Source organism: Ochotona princeps, chromosome 21 (genome assembly GCF_030435755.1).
Source record: "Ochotona princeps isolate mOchPri1 chromosome 21, mOchPri1.hap1, whole genome shotgun sequence".
NCBI lineage: Eukaryota > Metazoa > Chordata > Mammalia > Lagomorpha > Ochotonidae > Ochotona > Ochotona princeps.
In genome coordinates, this window is record NC_080852.1 from 42,388,048 (window position 1) to 42,412,547 (window position 24,500).

The window sequence follows — 24,500 nt, forward strand, 5'->3', positions numbered from 1 at the left end:
AAAAGCAGGACACAGACAGTGGCAGGGATCTGAAACAGTGACACACCATGTTCCTTTTGATGCTGGCACCCTCCTGGACTGTGCTCACCCAGCATCACCCTGCACCCTCCTGGACTGTGCTCACCCAGCATCACCCTGCACCCTCCTGGACTGTGCTCACCCAGCATCACCCTGCACCCTCCTGGACTGTGCTCACCCCAGCATCACCCTGCACCCTCCTGGACTGTGCTCACCCAGCATCACCCTGCACCCTCCTGGACTGTGCTCACCCAGCATCACCCTGCACCCTCCTGGACTGTGCTCACCCACCCTGCACCCTCCTGGACTGTGCTCACCCAGCATCACCCTGCACCCTCCTGGACTGTGCTCACCCCAGCATCACCACACTTCACCCTCCAGGACTGTGCTCACCCAGCATCGCCCTGCACCCTCCTGGTCTGCCAGTTTTGGTCAGAGGCAGATAGACAGCCATACAGGCCCACAGCTTCCGCAGCTCAGGACAGACCCTGATGCTAGCTCAGGTAATGACAACACTGCTGGATCCATCTGCAACAAGTCTAGTGGTCAAAGGTGTAGTTGCTTTGCCTGCCTGTGTGAGTTCAAATGCCAGGCTTGCCCTCCATGCTAGGTGTTGACTTAGGGACGTGGATGATTGTCTCTGTGTTCTCTGTGGTTGAGCGGAAGTTGACAATTGCATGTGTTTCACAAGTGCATCGATGTACACAGGCTTCCTACCAGGTGGCGGGAGGCTGTCTTTGAGTGGGACAGGAAGACAGGGACTGTGTTCTTCAGGGTCAAGGCCGTTTCAGCCAGGAACAACTCAGAGATAAACCATTTACTCATAGAAAATCTAGATTCAGGGATGGGTTTTGTGATGGTGTGGGTTAAGCTGGTCCTTGGTACACCTGTAGTCTATCCTGGACTGCATGGATTCAAATCCAGCTGGCTGCAATGCGCCTTGCAGGCAGCGGGTGGTGGTTGAAGTCCTTGGGTCTCTGTCACCCATCTGGGAGCCCTGAAAGGGGTTCCTGATCCCTGGCTTCAGCCAAGCCGAGCCTTGGTTGTTGGGCTACTCTGGCAGTGAACCAGTAGACAGAAGGGCTTCCGGTCTCTCTTCCTCTTTCTGTTCCCCTTTCTCCTTCTCACTCTAGCTTTCGTCTACTCTTGCTCCCCTAACCCTTTACTTTGAAATAAAGCAGAAATAAATAAGCAAATGCAGAAGAAAAGGAAACAGGGCCCGGGATATGGAAAGTGACAGGGCACGACTGTTTATCCTGCCCGGAGTACAGGAAGGAGCTGCAACCTCTCCTGTCCCACACAGGACAAAAGTGTTTTCTGGCAACATGGCAGCTGTGGCAGCCATTGGCAGGCATCCAGCACCCAGTGTTCCTGCCAGGTAGCTCTGTCATTGTCCTGAAAGGCATACACTGGTTATCAGAACAGACCGGGAAGCCCGAATGTCCTCAAAGGACCTCTACCAGGGAGGGGGGATCAGGCATGTCCTGGAATGCTGGGGTCCCCTGGAGAGCCCCTTTGGCTCTCCCAGCAAAGACCCAGCCACTCCGGGCAGCAGGGGGCCTGCTTACCACCCTACCCTTTACCCTGTGTCTGCCCCTACTTCCACAGGTCCTGTCCAGATGCATCGAGTAAGCCATACCTGTTGTGAGGTTGACTTCAGGAGGGAATGCAGAGGAAGCCTGGGCCACAGAGGCCACAGTCTGTGAGGCCCAGGCACTACTCCAGAAGCCCAAAACACAGACAGCTGACACAACACTTGTTCCTGTGCTGCAGGCAATCAGCGTTGCTTTAATGTTTCTCCCATGACACACATGAATCTTCTGAAGCCCTACAGTAGGTGTGAACAGCAATTTCCTTAATTATACCCTCATAAGGCAGAGCATGTCCACCATGCCAACCTCAGTGTGTCTCTGTGAATTACTGCCTGGAACCCTGACCACGGGAGTGGTGTGGCTGTGGTTGCCCTCATGAAAACATCCAAGACAACCTCATGACGCATTCTGGTCCAGCAGCCTGGATCTCCCTGAGCTCACCTTGGGGAGCCCTCGATGAATGCCGGGATGCACCTGGCTCCCCTGGGGGCTCCCCTGGGCCTATAGGTGCACTCAGAACTTGGGGAGCTCCCATGGTCTGGCTCTGGCGCCCCAAACAGGAGGCTCAGGCACACATGCACACCCCTCTCTGAGGTTCTATCTTTGGGAAGCTCCCTGGCTTTTGTCACCAAGCCACTTGAAACACAAGAGCTGTTTGATGTTCCAGAGTTCTTTCCTTCCACAAATGGCTCATTGTTTGGCTAAAGTGCTGCTCTCACAGGAACGGACAGGACTCTATCTACATGGGCCTGTGGGTGAAGTTGGGTGGTACGCTACCACACAACAGGGGGACTGTGGTGAATCACAACTGTTTATTTCAGAGCATACAGGTTGGGCAAATTTTGAATATGCCTAATAACTTGAACTGGTCATTACACGCCATACATATGCACTGAAGTTTCATACTGTAGCCAAGAAATATGCACAACTACTGTGTCCCGATTTAAGAAGATTTAAGAAAAGATTAAAGAAAAAGTGGCCTTTCAGTATCTACTGCTCTATATTGTGTCAGTATGTGTGTGCAGCAGATAACGATGTCTAATCTTACTGTCCGTTCACTGATAAGGCATGTATGATTCTCACTCACTCACCCATCTGTACAAGCAATTCTGCATTTAGGTGCTGAGCCAGGGAAGAGACTAGCTCATTCCACCCTGTGCTCCCAACTCTTCCACCACTCCATGCTGCTCCTGTGACTTGCAGGTAGAGCTCTGTGTTTCCCCACCACTCCATGCTGCCCCTGTGTCTTGCAGGTAGAGCTCTGTGTTTCCCCACCACTCCATGCTGCTCCTGTGTCTTGCAGGTAGAGCTCTGTGTTTCCCCACCGCTCCATGCTGCTCCTGTGTCTTGCAGGTAGAGCTCTGTGTTCCCCCCCCCCCCCATGCCATGCTGTTTTCCATGTCTGTGTTTCCTGCCAGAGCAGGCTGCATGGCCTCTGCACTAACTGCAAGTCATAATAGCAACCTAACGTCTGGTAAGCAATGTCCTGGGACATATATGACATGCCATTCATCAAAACAGAACACATTCATACTTTTAAAAATCTCTCCAGGGTGGGTTAATTCCTGCTGGTCAGCTGGGAACTGTGAGGTAGAGGGGTTAGTCTTGAGGGCCGGCTGGGATCACACTCGCAGTTCCTGCTGTCCGTGTCCCTCTGTTGACTTATCTGTAAAGACTGCTGACCGTGGCTCCTGTCTCTCAGGCTTGTAAAGAGATGTGTCCCAGGAGGTCGAACAAAGCCTTTGCCCTGTGATTGTTGGCTGCCACCATCGCACTACAGGTGGTCTACTCCAGAGCTCAGCAAACTCAACCCCACATCTGCAAGCTGGCCTTGCTAACACAGACCCACATCACATGTGCAGGTGTGGCTGCCTTTGTCCTCAGCTGCAGAGATCTGGTCAGCAAACCTGCTCCACAAGCCAGGGTGATGGGCAGCATTCGCAGGCACAGCTGCTGTAGGAGTTACGATGTCTCCACATTTAACGACATATGCCTTTTGTACCAGAAATTCAACTTCCTCATATCTACTCTAGGGATTTGGTTGGACACATTAGTGAAGGAATCTATAATAGATAATTACAATGTGACTGTCTAGTAAAATCCAATATCATCCAATTATTTAAAACAATTACAGTGAAGTCCTATAATGTAACCACTAAAAAGCATAAGTATAGCTATCTGTATCTGATTTTATCTGATGACCGAAGTTATTTTGGATTTATTTCTAGACCCGAAGTATTCCCTTGGCTTCAGGCAGCACCTTTCTGAAAATCAGCCAGGCCCATTGGGAAGAGTGCACAGGGCTAAATATCCACAAGGCAGAACTGACCACAGGCAGCACATGAGCTGCCATCCCTGCTTGCATCAAGGAAGAAGAGGAGACGCTGGCATCTGTGTAGACCTCAGCTTTCTGCAGAGACAGACCCTAAGGGAGTGGCACCACAGAGGGCATACTCCACTCCACGCCAGAGGGCTCCAGGGCACAACCAGGGCTGCTGGGGGTGTGAGGACCCTGATGTGATGGAGCCCTCGACAAGGTCTGGGCAATCACCTGGGCTTTGGGAGGGGCACTGCCTGCAGAAGACTCAGGTCAGTTGGCTAAAAGTGTCCATTTCTACACCTGTCTCCCAGCAAACCCCTGAAAGCTCCCAAAGCTGCCCTGGCACCTCCTCCTTCCGACACGGATTCCTTGGCAACGAAACACCTGGGAGCTTCACTCCTGCCCTGACAGCCTCACCCCTGCCCTGGGAGCCTCACTCCTGCCCTGACAGCCTCACTCCTGCCCTGACAGCCTCACCCCTGCCCTGGGAGCCTCACCCCTGCCCTGACAGCCTCACTCCTGCCCAGACAGCCTCACCCCTGCCCTGACAGCCTCACCCCTGCCCTGGGAGCCTCACCCCTGCCCTGACAGCCTCACTCCTGCACTGGAACTCTCATCCCTGCCCTGGGAGCCTCACCCCTGCCCTGACAGCCTCACTCCTGCCCAGACAGCCTCACCCCTGCCCAGACAGCCTCACCCCTGCCCTGACAGCCTCACCCCTGCCCTGGGAGCCTCACCCCTGCCCTGACAGCCTCACCCCTGCCCAGACAGCCTACACCTTGCCAACATCCACAGGACTGGAGTGGCTCCATCAGAGATTTTCCATGCATCTCCCCAGCCCTCTGTTGGCTTCTTCCTGGGAACTGAGCCCGTCTTGCATCTCTTTCTGGGGTCACAGGTGCTTCTTAATTAGGAGACTTGAACTTAAGGCAAAGGATACGACTCTCCAGACTGCGAGGATCCTGAAATCTCTATTTATTTCCCATGGGCCATTATTTTTCTTAAGAACTCCCTTTGTTTTTACAATGGGAAACTTGCTTTACGATGCCTGTCATGATGCTTCTGTATATGAATGAGCCGCCTACAAATGCTGCATACATATTTGTGTGTATAGTTTGTATGACAAGAAAAACTTAGCAGACTACCGGTGTTAACAGCGGCTGCTCCTTGTTCAGGAGACATTACTAACAGTGCTTCCTCTCCATCAACACAGCCGACAATCACAGAGAACTCCTGAGTGTCAGAGCTCCTGCAGCCAGGCAGCCCAGGCTGGCATCCACACATGCCTGGAGCTGGGACCCTGGGCATGCTAGCTGTGCTCCCACAACACCAGCACCCAGTCAGTCTTGGTCAAGAGGCTGGAAGACACCCAGCACCAATGTCCTGCACTTCAAAGTGCCCTCAACCACATCCCATGACTTTGAAAATGAAAACACTTGAATTTCCTTCTAAATCAGCATTGGAAAGTGTGTAGAATTTTCCAGAAGTCCAAGGGTTGCTGGTGAAGGGCACGGCACTCCAATATGGTTGTGAACAGTTGATGACTTTGGCTGAAAATGATGAACTGATTTGCCTGAGGTGTAGACCCGAGGGAGTTTGAGATTTCTACGAGAACTAAAGAAGTTAGAATCTAGTGAATGGCTACTCTGGCCACTACTGTTAGAGTAAGAACACACAATGTGGATCAGCATAGACACGCACAACCAAGCAAGAGAAAGCACACCCAGAAGGCAGACTACAGAGCAGGCTTTGCTGTCAGAGGTGGCACTGGGAGGCACATGGCTGTCCTCTGGGTCTCTATGACACCATCTCCGAGGCCCACCCAATCACAGATCAAAGGCATCAGCAGCACAAGCTGCACCTTACTGAACAACGACAGCCATTTTTTCTCATCATTATTCCCTAAACAATGCAGCGCAACAGCTATTTACAAGGCATTCACATTGTGTCAGGCACTGCAAGCTGTGTAGGGATGGTAGAGTGTGTAATGGAAAACCATGTAAGTTCTGTGCAAATCCTGCCCCCATTCACGGAAGGAACTGGAGTGTGGCATGTGATCGCTTCCACAGGGATCTTGGAACACACTCCCTAGTGACAGATGAAGCTGCATGTTGAATCAGCCTCACAGTACGCAAATAAATGAGAGATTTCAGGTGCCTTGCAATGTTAAATATGAAGGACAAAATGATGTACTACGCATTCTAGAAGATTACACAGAATATCTTTACGCTAAGTGGGAAAATACTTCTTAATCTCTTTACAAAAAGCATCATCTTATACAGTAAGGGTCAATTGGTCTAGAGTAAATGCTGAGCTCTGTTTTGCCAAACATTGTTTGGAAAGTAAAATGAGAAAGAGCCCTATGTGTTGTGTTTTTTTGCACTTAAAGCAGCATGTGTTCATATTCAGAATCAAACTTGCAGAGAAAGGCAACTCCATAGAAAAGGCATTAAACGTCCCCTCAAAGGGCAAGCAGGGCAAGCCACATATAAGAACATTTTTGGAACAGACCTTCACCAGGTGGGAGGCCAGGAGGGCGGCACGGGTGAACCCAGCAGACACTGCTGGGCACAACATGGCTCCAGGGAATACGTGCTGTCAGGTTTGAGTTGAGCAAAACTCAGAGAGCCCCAACACCTAATATGTTTTACAAGTCACAACAGACTCATCTCCGGGGAGGCGGAGGGAAGTGGTTAGTGCCTGGAGGCAGAGGGAGGTGCTCGCGGTTGCCGGCGGCTGTGCCGCTGTGCACCGGGCTTGGCGGTGCTCCTCAACATCAGCTACGAACTGACACCTTAAAGCACAGGGACACTGCCAAGGGTTTCTTGCAAAGCTCCCTGCTGCTCTTACGTGATTCTAAACCCGTGATGCTGAGCTTTTAGATACTGTTGGGTATAAATCCAAAACATGTGCCAGAATGTGTTACCCTAACCTCTTATGCAAATATGAATTTTTAAAATTATTATTTATTGGAGAGAAATAAGACAAAACTATCATCTTCCTGTTCACAACCCACATGCCTGCGATTGCTAGACTGGGCCAGGCCAAGGCTGGGACCACCGGTCAGGGCTTCCAGGTGCACTGTGGGAGCTTGGTAACTTGAGCTGCCACCTCCACTTGCAAAGGCTGGAGTGGGACCAGTGCTGGGACTTGAACCCAGGCCCTTGGACACAGGACTCAGGAGCACCAACTAGGGACTTGATCTCTGGGCTCGACACACAAATAAATCCCCAAATTAGGACTTGGAACCAATTCTGTGAAACTTAAAAAATAAAGTCCTTATGAGTTCTGCTTACACGAAAGATAGGCAAGCATTCCAACTTCACATTCCTGTTTGGGTTTTACATGACAAAGGAAAACACAAACAACACCTCTCAGTGCTGAGAGAATGAATCCCTTCTTTACACCTCCGTTCCTGCTGCTGTCAGCCCGTGCATCCAGAAGCATGGGCTGATTTAAAGTGGTTAAAGACCAGCTCTTGTGGCATAGACGTGCAGTGAGCATTGGGAGGAACGTGCATAAACAGGTTCTCCAGCAGGGATGACGCGTACATAGAGACCAAAGCCTAGCTAACCCGCGTCCCTGTTGACTAGAAGATAAACACAGCAGTGGCTTGCCGCAGTACACTCCCGTGACCAGGCTCAGCTCATCTGCTTACGATTTAGATTATTTTGAAGAGCATAGTGTTTTCTCCTTGGAGTGACACTAGTTGTCAGTTACGCTACTATCGCATTAGCACAGATCAGAACATTAAATGTTTGCACTGTTGTTTACTGGCATTTCAAAATTATAATGGGAAGGTGATACTAATTTCTCAACTTTCTTTGAAGAAATTAAAGAAAACACGCTTCTTCGTGCGTTTGGTTTGCTGATTCCTTTCTGATGCACAAGCCACTTAGCATTTTCACTTACAATTACATACGCATTGCCACTTAATACACACTTCACAACTATCAGACACTTGACAATTTCTAAATGCATTTTTAAGTGTTACTTTTAGAAACACTTCTCCTGCGTCTTAATTCCTTTTACAAATGTAAATCACTTTATCATCATATCTTCAGAATCATGTATAACTATTTTAAATTTCCTGTAGAAGGAAGAATTCTAAAGACATTTGAAACTGATTAGCACCCACGAGGCCTTTCAAATGTGTTACTAAATGTACACTCCTCATCTTACAAAGATCCGGGCCATAATATATGATTATAAATGGGGACTGAATCTAGGCTGAGAGGTAAGACCGTCTTTTGCAGACATCGCTTGCACATAAAATGCACTATACAAGTGCTGGCCATTCCATTTCTTTCTTTCCATTTTGTTTTGCCCATAATTGCAGTAAAGTTTTCACCTGTCTGCTCTGAACGGGGGACAACAGCTTCTCTCATGGTTGGGACACAGCAGGGTGCTGGATGCATACTAACTAGCTATCTAGTTTCATGGTAAATGAGTACATTAATAGTCAAAGAGAAGGCTCTGGTCTAACTGCTTTTTTTTTTTTTTTGCAATAATGAAACAAACTTATTTGAAATGGTGTCTGTGTTTAAAGATTAAATAGTGCAGGATGCAAATCCTATTCATGTTTCGCTTTTATCCTAAATGTTTGTCTTCCCATGGATAGCGTGCTGCTAAGAGCCTCCAGATGAAATGTGGCTGAGAGAAGTCATGGGATTCTTGAAAACTCCCTTCTCATTTTCTCAAGAATGGCATTTTCAACAGCAGTGACAACCACAGTGTCCGTCACACAAGCACGGAATAATTCATTAGCATACATATTAAAGAAAGAATTCTATATCCAGCCTTTACCATTAAAGTCCTTGAGAAGCTGGAAAAAAAACCACAGAAGATCAAAGCAGCTACAAGTGATTTACGAAGTCAAATTGGCTTTAGCACTGAAGTACGCCAGGGTGGTGGCTGCCACCTGACAGACGTCTTTGGAGAACAGACACCTGCAGAATTTGTTTTGGGGTTAGTTTGGGGGTAGGGGTCCTGGGGTTTCATTTACAATCTACCTAATTATTTCGAAGGACAGATCATATGCTAAAGAACTTAAAGGGACTGTCACGATCAAGTATTTCAACGTGTATCTCTGAGCTCAGAGAGGTGACTGTCTTATGCTGATTACCTAGCTGTCAGAGACAGGGAGATCTGCTGCGAGGACCACATTTCATGATGCTTCACGGACAAGTCGTGGTGACCCATGGTCTGTGCATAAAAAACCCAGACCTACCTCTGTACTGTCAAACATCAGCATGAAAGTTGCAAGCAAAGTCACTGACAGGAGGCACACACCTGCAGGATCTCTCTCCTACACAGGTGAGTTCTGAGAGGTCATTCCTACGTCAGTGTGAAGGCCAGTGTGACTCTAACAGGGGCCTAACAATGGTAGAAGCGTACTTTTTTCCATATGACTGGGAATTCTGCATTTGCTGTTTTTTATCGATAAAAAGATCAACACCTCCTCTCCAGTGTAGTGTCTACCTGCCTGCCTTTGGATTCCTTCCAAGTGGCAGGTGAGGAAGGAATTCCTGTGTATGTGATTCATGCTGCGGTCAACAGTCACGCGGACAGCCCAAAGCAGCAGGAGGTCCAGCAAGGACAGGAGGGACTCTACCCATCTCCACTGAAACGGACCACTTCTTCCTAACAGCACCTTCCTCTTTCACAGCACAGAGAAGACGTGTCTACACCAGGGATCTTTTCGTTGTATGCACTTTTAATGCTAATGGAACATACGGAATGTTCCTAAGTGGGAAGAAGAAGTACAAGGCGGGGGCGTCGATTGTGACGCGGGCATTTAGCCCACCGTGTTTTGTGCTCGAGAAGTTTCCCCATACATGGACACACGCACTGACTGGCGCTGCGTGCTCTCCTGCCTGTGTTGCAGGAGGATGGGCACCCTCTGGAACAGAGTCCCTCAGCACTGCTCCTCTGCAGCCCAGGCTCTGTATTGTCTGGCTCCCTATTACTGGCCACATGTCAGCTGACATGGAAATGCAGTGTTATGATCATTTTTACCCTGAGTCTCAGAAGAGTCACCAGCCCGGATCCTGATTCCACTCTGGCCCATGAGTCTCTTTATCCACGGAGGCAATCCCACTCAGAAACAATTAGCACTGTGTGTATGTGTTCGTCTATTTGTAGATGTGTGTAATACCTAGGTGTGTGGATGTATTTGTGTGTGCTGTGTGTGTGTAGGTTTATGTGTCTCAGCCTGTGTATAACAGCAGAACACAGGTTAACATAGCTGGTCTATGGTCCTTTGGATCTGGGTGCAGACCGAGCTTTGGCACACAAGGTCAGCAGTGAGAAAGAGTCCCAATTATTGCTTCCTGGCTGCCAAGGACCGAGGCAATTCCTCCAGGGGATGTGGGCACATATTTAATACTACTTCAGAACAATTCCCCCGTTTAATGGACAGGTGGACACTGCATGATGCCTGAAGGAAGTGCAGCCACATTCCATTGATCCCTTGTGTGGGGCATGGCAGTGGCACTAAGTTGCACTTTGTCCCCTTCAGCAGGTGCAATTACTTTCAACAAGGCTTTCACAGAAGCACATCACCAACACCTCAGTTCCTGGGAACACCACACATAAAGGACATAATGGGAATGGTGTCTATTGTTCTGCTAATGCCACCAAGGTAATTACCCGGATGGCATTTGTGTGATGTGGCTGCACACTGTTCTACTGAATCACACGGTGGGTGCACAACCGATCCCCTAGAGCATCTGCCTCGCCCAAATGCCACCCTTGGCCCCTTTTATCTCTGGGATCTGCACAGCACAGTGAAATGCAAATTAAAGCTGAAATACCATATACTATTGCCTTAACACTTAAATCTGGAATGTTGAGAGACATGTTGATTATGATTTACACAGTGCAGTAATAAATGGACAGACATGTATATACACATGCGCACACATTTTCTTTTAGAAATAGTTTCCACGATCCCCAGGCATCTAGATGCACAACACACATGTTGGAAAGCTTTTCATGTGTGTATGGCTGACTTTTCCCTCACCCATCAGGTTATTCTTATGTGCACACATGGACCACAGGGTCCCCACACTTACATGCAAACTGAAGTCTTGCCTCCCGACTCAGAATGGTCCCCAGGAGATTGGTGGCCAGGCACTGGTATACACCGGCATCTTGCTCTGTGCGGGGGCTAGTGATGGCCAGACTGCCTCCCTCCAGCCTGTAGCGGTAACTCATGGCAAAATCAATGCTGGTGCCATTTCGCTTCCACCTTCAAGGGAAAAAAAATCAAATTCTGTTTCTAATATCTAGAATGGAGCACTAATTGCTCTCATAACATGCAGTTTCAACTCCTGCATCCATGACAGAACCAAAGAATGCATCCACCAGTGTCGCCAAAGGGAAGCGGCAGCAACATCTCCCGTACTCGAAAGATTCCCTGCTCTTCACAAGTTACACACATTCATTCAAATGTGCGCAAAGAGGGAACAGAACTCTGACATGACAAATAAAAACAAGACATTCGGTCACCGATACCGGCCAATCCTGTTCTTTCAGAGACGTTCACGTGACACACACAGCACCTGAACACCCACGACTGATACTGCAAAACTGAATGTCAAGATGATTTAGAGAGAAAAGTCCACGAGACACAAAGACTGCCAGCAAAGACCGAATGGTGCCAATGTGTGGCTGATAACAAGACAACAGCAACCTGGATACATGAAAACGTGATGGCTTTGTCCCCACGTTACCTGGAGAGCTAATCACACCGGAAAGAGTCCCGGTACTGAGAAATGCCAACATATTCACAAAAGCATGCAATATGAGAAGTGTTTACTTTGGAGAACAAAACATCTTATGGTTTAGTTATTAGTTAACAAACGCTTAGCAGACAAATTAACTAGCTAAAGAGCTTTAAAGTTATATTTATTTTTCAAAAACTGGAAGCAGTTCTATACATTTCCTTTGTTCATTTCAACACAATGAATACCAGGCAATTGCCCCTGACCAGGCTCACTGACTCCATTGAAATCTCCCAAGCTTACGAAGTGTGAATTTGGCATGTTGAAACAGGTGTATCCGATGGCACCAGTTGTGTGGAGGTCAGCAAACCTTTGAGGGAAAAGCACTGGGCAGCGCTGTACCCAACCAGGGATAAGGGTGGATGATAGCGGCCCTCTCTCACTGCTCCACTTACAGCTGGGGGAGAAGAGCTTGAGGAAAGCACACGTGTGTGTTCATCAGAAACTTGCCAAGGGGCCTGGCAGCATGGCCTAGCGGCTAAAGTCCTCGCCTTGAACGCCCCGGGATCCCATATGGGCGCCGGTTCTAATCCTGGCAGCTCCACTTCCCACCCAGCTCCCTGCTTGTGGCCTGGGAAAGCAATCGAGGACGGCCCAAAGCTTTGGGACCCTGCACCCGCGTGGGAGACCTGGAAGAGGTTCCAGGTTCCCGGCTTCTGATCGACGCGCATCGGCCTGTTGCGGCTCACTTGGGGAGTGAAACATCGGATGGAAGATCTTCCTCTCTGTCTCTCCTCCTCTGTGTATATCTGCCTTTCCAATAATAATAAATCTTTAAAAAAAAAGAAAGAAAGAAACTTGGCGAGGTGCGGGAGAGTGTGGAACACGGACACTGCGTGGTCTGTGCTGGGTTTGCTGCAGAGCCGGGGCAGGGGCTGAGGCGGGAGGGGAACAGCAAGCCCCAGCCCAGTCCTCCCTGCCTCCTTGAGCTTCTTCCAGGTGCAGGGAGGGTGCTTCTCAACAGCGTCTCCCTACCCGGGAGCCCGGGTGTCACAGCCTATTCGGAGTGAACTTTCTGGGAAGAGGTGTGAGGGAAGGGAGGAGTGAGGTCTTGCCAAGTGCTCGACTGCTGTACCTTGGGGCAGTGTGCGCTGAACCACATCACGACCAGTTACAAGCACAGGTTTAGGGTCTTTTCCTAGGGCCTGCAGTCACTTTCCAGCCATTTTGTTGGGTCTACATTAGCTCTCCCATGATTCTCCCATTTGTACTGGAATCGCATTGTGTTATGCAGCTGGCAGTGGGCAACTGACAGAAACAAGTGGTGCTGTTCACAACCACTGCAGCTCTCCCAGTGCTGCAAGCGCTCTCCAGAGCAGCCTCTGCACTCAGGGAACCGGCTACCCTATTGAGGGTGTGCAGTGAGGGATGAACTGCCTTCCTCACTCTTAGACAGTTTAGCCATGCCTGTGCAGCCTGGCTTCTCTTGACTAACAGAAGTCGGAAGCCAGCAACCCAGACCACATCTCAGCTACGTGACCTGCTGACCACAGCTTTCTACAGGAGCTGCTTGGTCACCCGTGGCCAGCTCACCAGCGCTGTCGCAGTCTTGCATGATCTGCTTTCAGGTCACGGCCTTTGGCCCTCTTGCTTTCAAAGCAAAGGCTACATCGTGCTTAATTTGCCAGCTCTCTTTAATTTTGGAATCAATCATTGAAATCACTGCCATCATTGTTACATGTTCCTAATTAAGCCCAGTAATTGTTTTCCAACACAAATTCTGAGTTGTGGGATTAGCTTCAGCAAATGAATTTTTCACAATGTCCCCTAATCATTCCAATCACGGCGGTGCAATGATTGTTAAACTGTGCACATACATCAGGGGTTCAACTCCCACTATGTGCTTTGTCCTAATTAATGTACTTAAGGCTCTGGTTATAGCCTGCCCCTGGCCTTGGAGGAAGACATGCCAAGATTCCAGGTAACTACAATGCACGCAGGCTGGGTACACATGGCCTTGACTGACCTTGCCTGTGTTTTCTGGAACGACTCACCAACTCCCTCACTAACTGCTTTCCTCCATTGTAAGACTTGTGGAATGAGATGAGTCTGGATTTAGCTCATGGGCTTGTCCAGCGAGTGGAACAGGTGCTGCATGAGTAGGACGGAGGAACACTGAGTTTTCCAGACTTAAGGATGCTCACACTGAGGTTAGGAAGCGCCAGGCGGAAGGGAGGCGCCCCCTCCACTGACCATGTCTGAAATCCCGAAAGTCCACTGTATGTGCCAATGATTGTGTGTGTCACCCGCTTTCCATAACTAAATGGACATTCTAAGTTGGAGCAAAGGTCACTGCAGACTCCCCAGGCACATCCCAAGGGGTGACCCACTTTCCTGTCCAGGGCAAGGCAGCTTGCTGAGAGTTGGCCACCTCTGACGAACAAAGCTGTGCTAGCCACGTGTGCGAAACGGCCTGACACTTCCAGAACTCCTGCTGCCAGAGCGGCTCTTCCACTGCAAGTGACAGGCTTTCTGGGAGCTTCTCGTTCTAGTACTTATTTTCCCTGTGAGAATGTTTCCTGCATGGATTTTATGAAAATAATGATAAAAATACAAGTAAAGAAAACACATCTTAAAGTCAGGTGTCGCCTCGCCCTGTGGCGAGGAAGCTGATTTGGGAGAGATGCGCTGACTCCACATCCACGCGGCTGGCAGGCTACTGTTGGCAGGATCGGCTGGGTACTCCCCTGCACCCCGCAGCCTCCACTCCCCGAAACCCTCCCAGCAGCTCTCTCCTCCGGCCTTCACACACAATCAAAGGCGAACAGTGCAGAATGGGTATTCTACAAACAAAATGCAAGTTGCAAAAGTCCTATTGCAACTGAAATTTCACCATTTTTGTTGCTAATGCACATAGTCTCAAGTACCTCTGCCATTTGCTTTATTATCAGTGAAGCTGGGCCTGATGCTGACGTTTAAGTATTACAAACATGATTCTTTCCTCACTCCCTTTCCACAGCTTCTTGATTTGAGTTTTTAGAATACAATATTAGACACAAAGCTAATGCCTAATGGCTGGAAATAAGAAGTTAAATTACTTGTCTTCAGCCTTCGTGCTCACTCCTGTCAGGAACAACAGTCCCTCACCGTGGTGGGATGTGTCATCTCCCTTACTGTGGTGTTTCTCCGTGGGTGAACTGGTTATCAAGCTGTGCTGAGAGTCACTGGTATAATTTTTTGTGCCTGCTGCACGTTGGTGGACATAGGCATGTGTGGTTGATTGGTTTACCAGAAATTGAGCATACTTTCGAAAAAACACATTGATCTTTGCCAGCAAATCCCCACCCTTACGGCCAATCCATTCAGCTCTCAAAAACTAAACCACAAAACCACAGCTTTGCATTTGAGAAATCTGAAAAACGTATGAGTCAGGTTATGATATATTTAATAAGTCCAATAAATGAGATAGTTCACTGTTAAAGGAAAACACTTTCTTAATTGATTGAACCAATCTGCAAAGCAAGTGCTTGTCCTGTGGGGTGAGGGGCAGGACGTGGGCACCCTAAGTAAGTGGCAGTGGAGGACACCACTCTCAGTTCTTTCCCTGTGACATAGCGGTGCCAGACTCAGCGCCACACAGTGCCAGATCCCGGGAAAGGCCTGCACTTGTGCATCAAAGTCTTCTAACACACTTACCTAGACAAACTAAAGACTGAAGTAAGTGTGCTTCGTAACAATGTTTTTACCACAACCTAAAAATTAGACAAACAAGTCTATTATTCCAAAACATGCTGAAAGAATTCCCTTGTGTATCCTTTCACATTTGAGAAGGAAGAGCTTGGAGCCAGCAGGCCACAACACTGCCTGTGCCTCTGGCACCCAGTGTCACTGTTGGTTAGCAGCTCAGCTGCTTTGCTTCTGCTGCTGAGACGGAGAACGCCATGCAGGCTGATCCACCTGGGCCCCCGTCGTCCACGTGGAACACCGGGAGGAGTTCAGAGCTTCTGGCTTTGTCCTGGCTCAGTCCTGGCCAGAGAAGCCATGTGGGGAATAAGACAGAATCATCTGGAAGACCTCTCTCTTGGTACGTCTCCATCTCTCTCTCTCTCCCTCCCTCCCTCTTTAAAATAAATAAATGATGGCCTGGCATGGTAGCCAAGCAGCTAAAGTCCTTGCCTTGAATGCGCCGGGATCCCATATGGGCACCGGTTTTAATCCCAGCAGCCCCGCTTCCTATCCAGCTCCCTGCTGTGGCCTGGGAAAGCAGTTGAGGATGGCTCAAAGCCTTGGGACCCTGCACCCACGTGGGAGACCCGGAAGAAGTTCCTGGCTCCTGGCTTCAGGTTGGCTCAGCTCCAGCCGCTGTGGCCTCCTAGGGGGAGTGACTCATTGGACAGAAGATCTCCCTCTCTGTCTCTCCTCCTTTTTGTATATTTGACTTTCCATTAAAAATACATTTTTAAAACTCCTTCAAAAAAATCAAACCTTGCAACGTCATTTTGATATTTGCTCTTTTCCCCGTCACACCACACATGCACTGCTCCTTAGCAAAACACCCTGGTTGTTTACATGGTAGTGTAACCGATATGGGCATGTATTTTTAACTACATGAGTTTCACTCCCAGCATGGAGCAACGCTGACTTTAGTGAAACTTCATAGACAAGGAAAGAATTGCTGACTCTTCCTCCCCGCTATTCACAGGTAATACGTGAGAGTAAAATAGGCTTTTTTCCTTTTCTCTGTCTTAAAGCCATAGGTGCCTCCACCTTTCTGGCCTCTGAGACAAGAGGAACCTTACCAGGGTGGGGTGGACGAATGAAGATTAAACGTGCACTTCACAGCTTCAAGTTCAAAATCATCTCTTCCTTGCCTTTCCTTTTCTTCCTCCCACCGCCTTGCTCTTCTCTCTCTCTCTCCAATTCTCACCACACTGTTCCTGAACCATTCCTGGAAGTGAATGCTGTGAGGGACCCTCATCAGTAAGGGGGAAGCATGATTACCGGCCCTGGGGGGGAGGCCGCACTCGTTACTGCCTGCAGTCCTGGAGCAAGGCGTTCTGGGTCCCAGATGTGCCTACACCGTTATCTGAAGGGCAGTGCGGGCTGAACAGCTTCCTATGGAAACACCCTGTGAACCGTGCATGTGTGTGAGGTTGTGTTTGTGTGTGCATACATGTGTGTATACATGTACACACCACCATGTGCATGTTTTACATGGGTGTGCACATGTATGTGTGTACATCTAGCCATATGTGTGTGGGAATTGCCCGTGTGTGTGCACGTATGTGTGTGTGCACGTGTGTGTTACAGATGGCAAGATAAAGCACAGTGAGTCCTGGTGATCAGATTTCACCTGTAGCGGGGTGAAGGGTGGCCAGCAGCAGCACAGCTCAGGATGACTTTAGACTGTGATGACCCCAGAGGAAAGATGACGTCCTGTGGTTCCTGGGTGAAGGTGGGGCAGCTCAAAGCACCATCACCTGTGGAAGCAAACAGCCCCAAGTGAGAACCTCGGCTCTGCTTTCAGCACGTATCTGTTCTACGCAACAAGTCTACATGCACTTGTTCTGAAATACTCTGAGCTTTACCAAGAACATTGCAAGAATGACACAAGATTTTTTTTCTGAACCATTGAGGGTAACTTTTAAAAATGATTCCCAAATGACTGCTTATACTTCCTACAGAGGTCAATGCTGCACAACCAAAGTGGAAGTAAGATTAAGACCTGACACTGCCTCAGAGCTTGCATCGGAGGCTCCACACCAGGGGGCCCAGCTGAGAGCCACAGGAACTCCTGAACCGCTCTGTCCCCAGTGTCTCTGGTTCCCGAGTCTGAGGCTGTACATGGCATTGTCAGGCAAAGTCCCCTCTGCTTGAGCTTGTCTGGGTGTCAGGTACCAGGGGCAGGTGCAGCCTCCATGACAGCTGCACAGCAGGCTGCAGGTTCCCACAGCTGTACTCTGCACAGCAGGGTGCAGGTTGCCCACAGCTGTACTCTGCACACCAGGCTGCAGGTTCCCACAGCTGTACTCTGCACAGGTACGCCCACAGCTGTACTCTGCACAGCAGGGTGCAGGTTGCCCACAGCTGTACTCTGCACACCAGGCTGCAGGTTCCCACAGCTGTACTCTGCACACCAGGCTGCAGGTTGCCCAGAGCTGTACTCTGCACAGCAGGCTGCAGGTTTCCCACAGCTGTACTCTGCACACCAGGCTGCAGGTTGCCCAGAGCTGTACTCTGCACACCAGGCTGCAGATACCCCCACAGTTTCTGCTTTTGCCTTGTGACTGGTGCTTTGAGTGTACAATCTTTGAGATGATGTAAACGCAGGTTTCCTAATGCTGTCCTTCACATACTTCCAGCAGTATGTTCTACTCAGGGTAATGTCAAGGCTTCTTAATTTACTAGTAGAGCCACAATCCATCATTACTTATTTTAAAACTTCTGGCTGACTGGGCCAGCTCGGACCTGGTGCCTTTGGCTTTCCTGTGCTGGAACACGCACTTCCACTCTCTGAGCCTTAACTTCTTAAATCGCAGGGTTCAGCCACGCTTTGGCCACTCCTGACTTGTCTCCCTCCCAACAGAGCCCCAGGGCTGTCCTCATTCACACCCACCTGCTTCCACACCAGGATGTTGGGGCTGAAATTTGAATGGAAGAAACTTGAGACAGGGGAGGAGAGAAGCCTCCATGCTAGCTCAACACACAGTCCAAGCTGAAATTCTGTGTGTTTGTATGCTGAAATTCTGTGTGTTTGTATCAAGCCTAGGCCTGATTCACTAGGGGTTAATTGTAGGCCACTCAGTCTTTAACAGGTGTGTAACAGGTGTGTTGGAGAGGCATCTGCAGCATAGCCAACTACTGCAGCAGGCTCAAGGCCTGATGATCATTCAGCCAAGACCTTATAGTTTGGGAAGACAACAGGGCAGAGAACAGAGCAAGTTCAATGGTGCCCAGCAGGTCTTGGGTAGTGGCAGCAAATCTCTAGTGCTTAGTAGTAAAGCAGAAACAGCATTCACAGCAGATGATCTAAGTTATGCCACATTATGCCCAGCAATAGTAAATGCACAGTGATTAAATGAAGACAATCGCCACCACCATCATCAAACACTGGGAAACTCACAGGCAGGAAGCTGAGCTATAACTTCCAAAGCCACATCTGCTTTAAGAAAGAAAAGAACTAACCAGAGTCCTGGAAACTCCCTCCTCACTGTGGTTGCCACCCACTCAGACCTTGCCGTGCAGGCGACGTGTAACACATGAGCAGCCAGTGGTACAGGTCCTTCCGCTAGCTATGGTCATTGCAGTATATCCCACTCTTGACCCTCAAGTACTGGCAAAGGAGGCTTTCATCATAGCCTGGTTTGTTATTCGCGGCTGCTTGCTCTATCAGCACTTTGGTGGCAGCCCGAGGTCTGCTGATACGGAAGGCAGTCTGAGAGGGTCTCGCAGCCTCCTCTTGCTCCCAAGCCTGCTGAAGTGTGCAGGACCTCAGAAACACACAAGGAATGACAGACAAACAGAACCGCAGCACAATGCCAGAGGAAAGCCCATGGCCAGGGAACAGTGCTCCTCGGGAAGAAAACTGTCAAGAGACACAGACAATCCCCCAAAATGCTTCCTTGCGATACAATAAGAACATGAATCTCTAAAAACTAACATTACAATGGCAAGGCGGAAAGTGTACACACACAATAGAATCAGATATGGTAACAGGCAGCACACCTGAGAAACAAAATAACAACCTAAACAGCGACATTAAAGAATCCACAAACCAGTGAGATAAACAAAACACAAAGCAGACATTCACCGAACGTCAGGCTACTGACAAGGATTTGAGACGATGACAATTAACGTGCCTGAGAATGCACAGAAATAGAGCAGCAAAGGAGGGAGTAGTGGGTGAGAACAACAGATAACAATCCCACACAAAGATCCTCGGTGTCAGACAATCACAAGAGGTCAATCAGGAGACACTCCTCGTCCCAGGAATGAGGGAGAGTGTGTTCGGAGCACATACGACACGCTGAGAGAAAGGCTGAACCAGAGCTCAGCCAGGGGCCAACTCACGCAGAAGAGAGAAAGAAAAGTCACACTGCCGATTTCAACAGCAGCGTTCCGTGCCGGCAGAACTCAAAGGCAGTGTACGTACGTGCGGAATGTGAGTGCCATCAATGTAGTGGTGTGCAGAGACATTCCCAATGCAAGGTAAACAGCAAAATAATACAAGCAGAGAGTCTTAGACCAGTCATTCAAACACAAAATGCCTCCAGTTAAAAACGAACTATTCTATGGATCACATGAATAATGGAAGAATGAGGGCACGATGAATATTGAAGTGTAACACTAAGGAGGTTGATCTCAAGGTGGGAGTGGTGGAACAGTGGAATGATCCACTGTGGTAGTTCATGTGTCAGGCACAGGGTGGGCTTGAGTGTGCAGCCCCTCACTGTGTGCTGTGGGCTGCAGAAAGGAAGAGGGGTCACATGGACAGGCACAGGGTGGGCTTGAGTGTGCAGCCCCTCACTGTGTGCTGTGGGCTGCAGAAAGGAAGAGGGGTCACATGGACAGGCACAGGGTGGGCTTGAGTGTGCAGCCCCTCACTGTGTGCTGTGGGCTGCAGAAAGGAAGAGGGGTCACATGGACAGGCACAGGGTGGGCTTGAGTGTGCAGCCCCTCACTGTGTGCTGTGGGCTGCAGAAAGGAAGAGGGGTCACATGGACAGGCACAGGGTGGGCTTGAGTGTGCAGCCCCTCACTGTGTGCTGTGGGCTGCAGAAAGGAAGAGGGGTCACATGGACAGGCACAGGGGTTGGGCACCATCATTCAGCCCCTCAGTGCGTGCTGAGGGCTACTTAAAGGCAGAGGGGCCACACAGATGGACACACATGTCCCCTGCCTTTGGCCATGTAATACTCCAGTTGGGCACATGGTCTTCACACTGCGAGGACCAGCTCTGCAACCACATTCTTCTCGCCAAAGCTGCTGGGACAACGGGTGAATTCCCCAGGGGCCATGGCCTGCTTTGAGAATTTGCATGCAGAGCTCAGAGATTTTTCTCCTGTTATTACTGGAACTGAGGTGAGGTTGGTGTAGACACTAGGACAGCTCTCTCAACGTTCACCTCTCTGGGAAGAGAGACTGCACGAACAGAGACAAGGCCACGAACCAAGATAGCAGGTGCAAGCAACAAAGGGCAGAGGCAGCAGCATAGGGGCAAAAAACATAGAAGAGGCACTGACTCTGAACACACAGCACACTGCCCTACATGGGGCGTGTCTGCACACGGCATTACACAGGGTGTGTCTGCACACTGCACTACATGGGCTGTGTCTGCACTCGGCACACACCCTGTGTCTGCACACTGCAGCACACCTTGCGTGTGTCTTTGCCCGTTGAAGCCTAGATGCTCCCAGAATGAGCTGCTTTCTGTGCTTTATTTTAGCTCCATTGCTCTGCTACCTTTCTGCTTTGTAGACTCACATCGTTTAACCTATCAACCTCAACCTAGATTAAGATCAATTATGTTTTCCACAGAATTCATTTCCTCCAGAAAGCAAGCTCCATTTTTTCTTCCTCCTCCTTTCCTTTGCAATTTTCCTCCTCTTATAAACAAATGCTAAATGTGTTAAAAAGGAAAGAAATGTCTACCAAATTTCCACCTAATTTATAGGGAAGGCCACGTGTGCCCCCAGAGAAGCGGTCGCAGGCTGCGTGATACCCGGGAGGGCTGTTCTCTGGCTGGGGTCCCACTGTCTGCTGGGCTTAGCTTCTGAAGGGTTCATACAAGGGAATGCACTGGGAAGCAGTGACCCAGCGGCAATATCATGAGATAAGAATTGCAGCAAAAGCTACAATATGATTTTCCAGAATCCCAGAGGAGCAAGCAATACATTGTACACAGAGGTTTTGGAAGAAAACAAAAGAGGCAATGTTTTAGCAAAGTGTGAAACGATAATATGAGTCCCGCTGAAAGGCAGAGTGAGGAAACGCTGAACATCCCCGGTAAAGCAGAGCGCCTGCTCGGCAGGCAGGAGAGACGTGGGAAGCATGCCTGGGGTGGTGGGCTCAGGCATGCCTGGGGTGGTGGGCTCAGGCAGAGGGCACGCGGCAGAGGCTGGGTCACCCACTAGCAGACAGCGCTGACACACAGCTTCTCCTGGGCGGAGGCACCCTTCAGGTGCATGTCCCAGCAGGGACGGCAGCACCTGGGCGGGGTCAGAGTGAGGAGGAGCTGGGGGCAAGAGAGTGCTTTTGCAAGTGTTCAGAAGTGACAGCCACAGTGTCCAAGGGCAGATGTGTGAGGAGGGAAGACAGCTGAGGATGCTCCGAGCTAACCCTACAGGCGTCCACTAAAGCTGTCCAGGCTGCAGGAGTGCAGAGAAGACACCGAGAGAAAGATACAAGCCGAGTGCATGCTCCGTAACTGATGAACTCTTCTGAGATTTGCTCCTTTATCTGGAAAGCAGACACACAAACACACACACAATCTCCCACCCACTGGTTCTTTCCCAAATGCCCGCGGTCACCAGAAGCCAGGAGCTCCATCTGGGTCTCCCACACAGGTAGTGGGGACTGAAGTGTCCACACCACCACCTGCACTTCCTCCGGGCCTTAAGTGGAAGCTGGATTGGAAGCAGGGTAGCCAGGGTTGGAACCAGCATCCCAGCGGCAGAGTAAGCCACTGCACCACAATGCTTATTTATATACTGAACAATTAAAGGCTTATAAATTCCAAGAAATATAGGGCCTGAAACTACAGCAGTGGAGAGAAGTGGTCTTGCCACTTCTGTGACAAGGCTTTGCTCCCACTGAGGCATGCATCAGAGAAACCACCCAAAACAACAGACGTGTGTGGGGTCACTGTAAGAAAAAGAAGGGGAAGAGAGCGGGGTAGAGTGAGGTGGGTGTTGTCTGGGGCAGGGAGCAAAGAGACCTGCTGAGGTCTGTCAGGTGACAGGCCTCAGGCGGAAGGAAAACTCCTGTGGAGGAAGAGTAGGTGTTGAGTTGCTGAGGCTGCAGGCAGCAGGTAACTCGTGTGGGAGAAAATGGTGGGGTAGACTAGGATCTGTAAGGGAAATCCAGGGACTAGATCCTGGCACTGTGTGTGTGTGAGAGAGAGAGAGAGAGAGAGAGAGAGAGAGAGAGACTGAGGCAATGAGATGTAAAATGTGTTGGCTGACGTGGGTAAGAGTGAGGTAATCAGGCAAGATGCAGGTTCTGGTCTCTGAGAAGGGGGAGCCCTGCACCAGGGTGTGTCTGTGGGTCTACACACGTCACTGTGACATCGAGGTTCCTGCACCAGGTGTGTCTGTGGGTCTACACACATCACTGTGACATCGAGGTCCTGAGACACATCCTGATGGCACCCTAAGATGCCACCTGAATCTGGAACCCTCTGAACCAACGTCTGGTGGCAGATACACTGAAGAGGAATAATGTATGTACACCAAAACAAAAAAAAATCTGATACAGAAGATGAAAGTGCCTTCCATAGCTCAATTCCTTGGATGAACTCTGCCGTTCAATGACTTTTAACTACGCTACAACACAGTAAAGAGAAAACCATTAGGAATGCAAATGAATCTCGGCCATTGAAATGCAAATTAACTGTGTGCAGGACGCAGCAACTGAACACCCCCACCAGCACCGCAAAGGGGAAAAAAAACAAAAACTAGGCTTTTTGTTTTGTAACAGCTTTCTTGAACTATAGCTCACATTCTAGGCAAGTCACCCACCCACCATAAGCTTGTTTTGCATCTATTTAAGCATTCATCTTAGCCTCTCCTATTGTCTATGCACGATTGTCTCAATTCTCCTTTGAACAATTTGCAACATTTTACTAGTTCCCTTATTTATTAATTAGCTAAACCAAGCCTTTCATATGTGTCAATTCATGTTTGTTTGAGATTCATGCTACTTAAAAAATAGATTACAGCACCTACAACTTGAGCTGGCAAGGGGACCTGCAGGTTCAGACAGAGTCGGACACTAAGAAGTCATTCCTGGGGGGAGAGTCAGAAGTTAGGGAGAGCCCCAGACGAAGTAACAAGAAAGCTGGAGGTGCAGGCAGGGAACTCAGGCACTGGGACAAGGCAAAAGGACATAAGCACCAGCATTCCCAGGCAAAGTATCCTGAAAAGAAAATTCATTTCTTCAGAAGGCTGTTGATGAGTCTATACTCAGGACCATCACCCTGAGTCTCCCTCAATGCTGTTACCCAGTGAGTCTCCCTCAGTACTGTCACACACTGAGTCTCCCTCAGTACTATCACCCTGTGAGTCTCCCTCAGTGCTGTCACACCATGAGTCTCCCTCAGTGCTGTCACACACTGAGTCTCCCTCAGTGCCGTCACCCTGTGAGTCTCCCTCAGTGCTGGCACACCTTGAGTCTCCCTCAGAGTTCCCATCCTGAGTCTGCTCCCAGTGATGTAAGTAGCTGTGACCTGTCGTGGTGTGAAAGCACCTGCCCACCTTGTGCATTGTCCTGTTATTCAGAATTCCAGACAGGTTATCGGAGAGCCAAGGTCAAGCCCCGAATCAGCTGCCTTCCTCCCCCTCAAGGCCAGCACCAAGTGTGGCGCCTCACCATGCTTCTGTGTCCTGATGCGTGCATCCTCTGTGCACCTGCCTGCTCTACCCAGGAGCACGCGCCTGGCCTTGGCCACCCCACCTACCCCAGGATGACCTGGACCTTACGTTTAGATGATTAGGAACCCTAATCACCCAATGTCTTGAATGCTAACACTTGAACAGTTTCCAGGGACCAGGACATGGCCATTTGTGGTGCTGCTGCAGTGCCTGCAGATTCCAGCGTGTGGGAAGTCAAAGAAGACATTTAAATA

General features: G+C 49.5%; 1 protein-coding gene across 1 annotated transcript in view; it reads right to left on the bottom strand.

Annotated features, from left to right (window-relative positions):
- Positions 1–24,500, bottom strand: part of LOC101526140 (contactin-6) — a 128,878-nt gene that overhangs the window by 77,573 nt on the left and 26,805 nt on the right. The window contains exons 2-3 of the mRNA XM_058679181.1: positions 17,011–17,102; positions 11,007–11,131 (exon numbers count right to left, since the gene is read on the bottom strand). Coding sequence (XP_058535164.1) covers positions 11,007–11,131; positions 17,011–17,102 — 217 coding nt within the window. The remainder of the gene's footprint in view (positions 1–11,006; positions 11,132–17,010; positions 17,103–24,500) is intronic.